This window comes from Lipotes vexillifer, unplaced genomic scaffold, assembly GCF_000442215.2.
Source record: "Lipotes vexillifer unplaced genomic scaffold, Lipotes_vexillifer_v1.1 scaffold462, whole genome shotgun sequence".
NCBI lineage: Eukaryota > Metazoa > Chordata > Mammalia > Artiodactyla > Lipotidae > Lipotes > Lipotes vexillifer.
The window spans coordinates 1982663-1990952 of record NW_006770402.1 but is presented as its reverse complement, the minus strand read 5'-3'; the positions used below and the strand labels follow the sequence as shown (position 1 = coordinate 1990952).

Here is an 8290-nt window from a genome sequence, read left to right as displayed (position 1 = left end):
TCTTTCCCTGAACTCCCTTCCTGTCATTTCCCCAAATAGTCTTTGCCTAGCACTTAATCTAAGTAACTACCTGGACTTTCTGTATCACATAACCATATTTGGTTATCCACCAGCTCTCATAATCTGATATTCCCTGTTGGTGTATTTGTTTGTTAACAAATTTTCTGCCTTTTACAATTAGAATGAAAGCTCCAGATCATGGGGAAAGTTATTTGTCTTTCAACCATTTTATCACCAGAGCTTACAAGACTGCTTGGCATTTAAAGAGAAACAATGTTTCTCAACAAAAAATATAACAATTGTGATTTTAGAAGTTCTCTGATGTGGAAAAAGGCATCTATACTCCCAAAAGTTTACCTTAATATCAGTGAGTGTTTTAGACTTTGCTCATGGAAGTTCACAGTTAATATGAAATATTTATTATTTTTACCTAAACAGACTAGATTTAAGTGACTATCATTTTATGTAGGGTTGGATTATTGTAGTTAATCAGAATTAGTATTATATTAAGCATAATAAAAAACCTAATATTGGGTTTTTGTTCCCACTATTAGAATTGTGATGTTATAACTGTAAAAGTGAAAAAAATGACACAGCTTTAAAATATATACCTGAAAATATAGTCTGCAATAATGACACTAGTAAGTGGTACCTGCTCCAGTTTATTGAGCACGTACAGTATGTTGTGTCTGGTATACATTAGCTTGATCTTCCTAACAACATAAGAAATCAGAAACCACTTTAATTATGAAAAAACTGAGGGTCAGTGAGATTTAATAACTTGTTTTGTGTCACAGCTGGTAGGTACATGGCAAGGCTAGAATTCAAACCAAGGTCTCCCCACCCACCAAGTTTATGGTTATTCTATTAAGCTGCACTGCCCTATCATGTAGCTTAGAAGTAATGCTAAACACTGCACAACTCTGTTCTAACATAATAAATGAAGCTCCAAAGTATTGTTACATTAAGGGCATATGTCAATAAAATGACTACGGGATAATGGTTGATGCGTTCGGTTTTATGAGAAGTATGCACAAACAAATCAAGTTAAATGACATATAGAATCTCAGCAATTTAAAAGCTGTGGAAAAGATTGTTACAAAAAAGAGAGTTAAGCATTATCAGGTTGAAAATAAAGGAATGGATTACAAGGAGGTCACGCTGGAAGCATCATCCAGGTATGCTCCAACTCTTACGTGAAACTTCAGATTTCTAACTGACAAATTTAGTAGCCCTAGACTAAGAAATCTCAGTCCACCTAACTTGGGACATTTGCTTCCCCTAATTTACAACTTTGCAACCTCAGTAAGGCATAGAAATAATAAAATAAATTCAAATTATTAATAGCTGTATATTATATGTAGGAATAAGTTTCATGATCATTATGATAATTAGTGCTTGTTAAGTGTTGAGATAGTCTGATAGGTTTGACAGTTATAGGTTAGTTTTAAAATTTTTAGTTGGAAATATTAGATGGATATTAGATATGTAGTTTTATTTGTAAGATAAAAGAGAACTCCTTTAGTGTGAGGAAAGTGTTTATTTCCGACAATATTGTTCATTATCTTTGGTTTATAGAGTTTTTCAAGTGCTAGTTAGGTGTGTACGACAGTCCGGTCTGACAGTGAATGTGTTTGAGAGAATCAGATATATTAGATTTGTAAATGCTATTTAAAGGTTACGAGGATATTTAATTTTCTAAGCATATGAATGGAATTGTTTAGGTGAATTTAATGGATTAAATTTACAAGCTGATTGGAAATTAGTCAAAGAACAAATGAAGTGTTCTTTTTTATATTATATATAAAATTACCAAGTTAAAAAAATAGATTTATAGGTTGAGCTGAGTTAAAAAAATGTCATTGATTTACAACTTTATTTAGGAAATAAAATTCAAGTCTTCTTCAGAAAATTGCTATTAACAACACTGAAAAAAATGATTGTTTTTCCCACTGAACCATACAATCTTAAAAATAATAGTATGCTAGTTGGAACCCAAACTCATTCATGCATGACCCACATATGTCTTTTATTTGACTGGCTCATTTTAGTCATCCTAGAGTTGCTGAACTTTCTATGTAATAATCTTTGGACTGACATTGTGGCCTAGGAAAAATGGCAGACAGGTTACCTAAAAGTTTAAAATTTCCTTGATGAGGGATAATGCAGCTACTATATTTAATGCTGGACTGATGAGAGTAGCACTTAGATCAGCTAAGTCAATGATGCTATTATGGTATTCTTCATTTCCTGAATTGCCCTTCGATTTTCCAGCATACCATCTAATAAGTAAATACAGTATATGATAAAGAATTATTACACTAGTTAAGTGAAGTAATTAACTCAAGAATCATATATCTATGTAAAATATTATTTTCTTAGAATTTTGAGTGAAATGCAAAATTCCTTTCCTTACCTTCTATATTCATTCAACTGGGAATAATCTGAAATCATGAATTATTATGCAAACTTAGACCCTAAACTTCACTTTTTTTGCAATTTGGTTTCTTAAATTTCTGTCATAACCATTTTCATTTGAGACACACTAAAACAAAACAACAAATTTGATATGTTAAATACTTGGGATAGAAAATAGATCTCATCAAGAAAGGATAGCAACCCATAACAGAAGATAGGTAAGAGATATTTCATTTTAGTTAACAAATATTGTTTACCTGTGAGCCTGTGGAGTACCGCCCAGGAGTTCGAGAACCAGATGTTTTCCCTGAGCCAATGGAGCTCTCTGTACTTTTGCCACTACAACAATGTGTTCGCAGACATTTCCCATACTCTTTTCGTACCTAGCCAAAAATGTTAACTTCTGTTAGCAAGTAATTCATTTCAGCTAGGAAATGTAAAATGCATGTGTTTTATTTTAGATAATTAATATAAAATTTTTTTGCCCTACAGATATAAAAAGTCTGTTCATCATATATTTTATACATTTTTCACAATATAAAATAATATTCATACTGTCAAGATTGAAATTTTGCATAATTGGAGCCTTTTAAAACACACAAACACACATATATCCAATCACACTATAATGATACAGTCTCAGTTGGAAAAACAAAAACTTAAGACTCTTCAAGACACTATTTTTAGCTTCATAGATTTGATATGAAGTAGCCTATCTAACTCTTTCTCCATTCCCTCTTCTCTCTAACTTCCTCACTAGAACAGTTGTACTTTTTTTTTTTTTTTTTTTTTTGCGGTACGTGGGTCTCTGACTGTTGTGGCCTCTCCCGTTGCGGAGCACAGGCTCCGGACATGCAGGCTCAGCGGCCATGGCTCACGGGCCCAGCCGCTCCGCAGCATGTGGAATCTTCCCGGACCGGGGCACGAACCCCTGTCCCCTGCATCGGCAGGTGGACTCTCACCCACTGCGCCACCAGGGAAGCCCAGTAGAACTGTTCTTTAGGCAGAAGTGTAGTGAGGAAGTTAGAGAGAAGAGGGAATGGAGAAAGTAGGAGAGGGAGAAAGAGAGGAGAGAGAATATTTAAAGACAGAACAGAAAAAAAAAGGAATGTGTTGGGCTAAGCATTTTTTAAAATTTTATATTTCTCTGAAGTTTATTTCTCTTAAAAGAGGTCAAATCTGCAACTTGAGACTATAAAATATTCTCAAAATATTTTAAATTCATTCCTTCAAAATAGTTCTATTCAATAATTACAGAGAAATATGATTGCTTTTCTATATAGCATCGTGACTACATTATTAATCCTTGCTGTTGTATAAAAATCACAGGATAAAAGGAGATAATCATTTCTTAGCTGATGTTTTCAAACAGGAAAATATATCAACAATTTTGGGGAAAACTTTGATCATGTTTATTTAAACATTTTTATTACTGCCTATTTAATCAAACAAGACATACAAAAATAAACAGTAACTGTTCTAAATCTCACCTCCACTAGCAACATCAAGAAAAATAATTACCAACTACTTGTCCATCAATTAAAAACACATTCTAGGATAACTTATTGGTTTTATAGTCACATATTTTACATTCATTATGAAATAACACTGTATATATGTTATTCTTAGCACTTTATTGATTTCACATGAGTTCATAGTTTCCAGAGATTGTGACAATGTAATATTATTTAAAACCAAGTTATAAAAACATGCTTTTTGGAGAAGTGTTATTTAGAATCAGAAACAAACAAAAAAAGTAGTGTGAATGACACATTAAAATTAGTATTTGAAAAAAAATTATATCTTAATATATTAATATTCATTCTATCAAAGATATAGCAAAATCAGAGACTGACTATATTCAGATTTGTTTGAAGAACTCACATTCATTAAATCCTTATTATGTGATAGGAACAATGATACAGAGTGAGGTGAATCAAAGCATGGAGGAGGAGAGCCTGATAGGAAGTGGGTAGGCAGACCAAGGAAGGCTTCTCAGAGAAGAGGACTTCTTCAAGCTATCTTTAAAAGATAGGTTGGAATGTGTTGGTTTAGAAGATCAAGTTGAAAGAATGGACAGTTAAGAGAAAAAAGGCATTCAGTGAGAACAAAACAGAGAGGCATGATGTGCTAAGCTTTGAAGCCTTTCTCTGATTTGTAATGTCAGAATTACATATTATTTAATATATTTAAGTTACATTAATGTATTCCAACCAACCTCTTCTATGCTATATTTCTCAATAATTAGAAATAATTATTTTTATTCACTATTTACAAGCCAATTCATATTTTGTTTATTTTTTAGAAGAAGTAAGTTTGTGCCCACCTGTGTGTGTCCAAGACATGTGTAAGTTTTGGGGGGATGAGATGAAGAAGCTTCTACTTTTTAATCACTATTTGCTAGGAACTATGCTAGGCTCCTCCCTCAAAATGATTCTGGGAAGGGTTTCCCTGGTGGCGCAGTGGTTGAGAGTCCGCCTGCCGATGCAGGGGACACGGGTTCCTGCCCCGGTCCAGGAAGATCCCACATGCCGCGGAGCGGCTGAGCCTGTGAGCCATGGCCGCTGAGCCTGCATGTCCGGAGCCTGTGCTCCACAACGGGAGAGGCCACAACAGTGAGAGGCCCGCGTAACACGAAAAAAAAAACCTCCTATAGGAAATATGATTGTTAAATGTCCATAAGAATCAATACTGTCTATAGATTCAATGCAATCTCTTGAAAAAATTTCAATGATATTCTTCACAGACACAGGGAAAACAACTCTAAAATTTGTACAGAACCACCAAAGACCTCAAAGAGCCAAAGCAATCCTGAGAAAGAACAAAGATGGAGGTTTCGTGTTTCCTGATTTCACACTATACTACAAAGCTAGAGTAATCAAAGCAGTATGGTATTGACATAATAGACACATAGACAATGGAACAGATGGAGAGCCCAGAAATAAACCCTTGCATATATGGTCAACTAATATCTGACGAGGGAGCCATGAATAATTAATGGGGAAAAGACAATCTCTTTTATAAATGGTATTAGGAAAACTGGCTAACCGCACGCAGAAGAATGAAATTGAACCCCTATCTTATACCACCCACAACATTTAACTCAAAATGGATTAAAGAATTAAACATAAGACCTGAAACCACAAAACTCCTAGAAGAAAACAGGGGAAAACTGGACATTGGTTTTGACAATAATTTTTTGGATACGACATCGAAAGCACAAGCAACAAGAGCAAAAGTAGTAAGTTGTACTACATTAAACTAAAAAGCTTCTACACAGCAAAAGAAACAACAGAATTTATTGGCAATCTACAGGATGGAATAAAATATTTGCAAATCATATATCTGAAAAGGGGTTAATACCAAAAATATATAAAGAACTCATACAACTCAGAAGCAAAAAAACCAAACAATCCAATTTAAAAGTGGACAAAAGAAATGAATAGAAGTTTTTTACCTAAGAAGACATACAAATGGCTAACATGAAAAGATACTCAACATAACTAAGTAGAAAAATGCAAATAAAATCACAATGAGATATCACTTCACATATGTTAGAATGGGTAGCATCAAGAAGACAAGAGATAAGTATTGGTGAGGATATGGAGAAAAGAGAGCCCTTGTGCACTGTTGGTGGGAATGTAAATAAGTACAGCCATTATGGAGAACAGTATGGAGGTTCCTCATAAAATTGAACATAGAACTACCATATGATTCAGCAATCCCAATTCTGGGTATATATCCAAAGGAAATGAAATCAGGATCTTGAAGAGATGTCTACACTCCCATATTCATTGCAGCGCTATTCACAACAGCCAAGATATGAAAGCAACCTAAGTGTCCATCAGTGAATGAATGGATAAAGAAGATGTGTTACATGTATCTAGGAATATTATTCAGCCACAAGAAAGAAGGAAATCATGCCATTTGCAACAATGTTTGATGGACCTTGAAGGCATTATGCCAAGTGAAGTAAGTCAGACAGAGAAAGATGAATCCTGTATGGTATCACTTATATGTGGAATCTGAAAAAGCCAAACTCATAGAAACAGAATAGATTGGTTGTTACCAGAGGTTGGCTGTGTGGAAATGGGGAAATGTTGGTCAAAGGGTACAAACTTCTAGCCATAAGATGAATAAGTTCTAGAAATCTAAGGTACATGATGATGATTCTAGTTAACAGTACTGTATTATACAGTTGAAAGTTGCTAAGAGAGGAGATCTTAAGTGTTCTCACCACAGAAAAGAAAAGATGTTAGATGATAGAGGTATTAGCTATTCACTCTATGGTGGTAATTATTTCACAGTACATAAGTGTATCAAATCAATACATTGTATACTTTAAACTTACACAATGTTATATCTCAATTATACCTCAATTTTTAAAAAAGGAATAAAAGAAAAATCTCCTAAGACTGTTTCTGCAATTTCAAAGAGAAGTATCTGGATTTTTTGTAGGCAAAAAAACGGTGAATAATAATTCGATGTCCATATTCTCTGATGTTGGGCCATGTTCTTGACACCCAATAAAAATGCCACCAAAATCGAAAAATTCAAAACAAAGAATGCATCAAAGAAAATATGCTTATTACTAGTTATTATAAATCATAAAAATAAGCTTCTGAATCAGGACCTCGCACTTTTTTCATGAAGGGCCAGACAGTCAATATTTCAGGCTTTGTGAACCAAGAGGCAAAACCAACAATGCTGTGTGTGTACTTATTTTAAATTTTAAATGCATCCATTTAAAAATGCAAAAACAATTCTTGGCTGACTGCAAAAATTAAAAGCAGCTGGACAAATCTGGCCCACAAACTGTGGTTTGCTGAACTCTGTTCTAATGAACCACAAAATTGAGCTTGATGACATATATTTTTAAAAATTTCACTTCTGTTAAATATGTTCAATATACTAAAAATTCTAGACATGTTTTTGGATCCTGAGGTCTGGTATCTCTACATGGACATCAAAACATTGACATGTATTTGTAATACAATAAAAATAATAATTGGGAAAACTAATAGGTACTGGCTAATAAAAAATAATTACAATCAAAATCATTCATGCACAAAGCACAAAACTATTTTCTGTTCTGTAGAAAACTTCAATATAAACATTAAAATTTAAAAATGCGCTAGTCCAATTTCCAGCTAATACATATAATAATTGATAAAGCTGGTTCCCTACATTTGAAGATGTTAGTATGACTAAATATGATGGCCCAATATTTCCTTATTTATATGGACAAATGCTATCCTTTCCCTTAATCTCCTGATTTTGCACCCATCATTCTACATATTGCTCTTGACAATCAGTTATAGCTTTTTTTCTACCAAAATCTAGAAATCCTTCCAAGTGCTTAGTCTTTCTTACTTCTCTGAAGTGTTTTATAATACTGACCAGTGTCTACTTCTGGACATTTCCCCCTTATCTTTCAATTAGGTATTATCTTCTCATTCTTCTCCTCAAACACTTTCTTCCTTCCATTTCTATTCTTACTCATTACTCATGTCTCCTACTCTTCATAATCATCAAGTGTGGTAGACTGTTAGCTGTTTGTGATACCCAATTCCTCATCTTCCTGGGGTACAAAAAGTAGAGTATGTTTCCCAGTTTTCCTTGAAGTTTAGTTGGTACTATTTATAGTGTCCTATCTGATGGAAGGTGAGTAGAAGTGATGTGAACCACTTCCTTTTTATACAAGATCCTCTCTCTCTTTCTCAGACTATCTGCTAGGTGTCAACACCCAAGGTGGTTGTGGAAATCGAACAGTGAGGTTGGCTGAGCTTTCATTGGGCTGTGTCCCTCCATGAGGTACCCTCATCAATTGTGCAATGAGTAAAAAAAACCTTTATTAGGTTAAGTGATGGCA

At 34.0% G+C, this 8290-nt stretch overlaps 1 protein-coding gene across 13 annotated transcripts in view; it reads right to left on the bottom strand.

Moving 5' to 3' along the window:
- ADGRL3 (adhesion G protein-coupled receptor L3) overlaps nt 1–8290 on the bottom strand; it is a 588406-nt gene that overhangs the window by 29874 nt on the left and 550242 nt on the right. For all 13 annotated transcript variants that reach the window (XM_007446078.1, XM_007446073.1, XM_007446080.1 and 10 more), the window contains one exon: nt 2676–2801. In XM_007446078.1, the coding sequence (XP_007446140.1) occupies nt 2676–2801 (126 nt within the window). The remainder of the gene's footprint in view (nt 1–2675; nt 2802–8290) is intronic.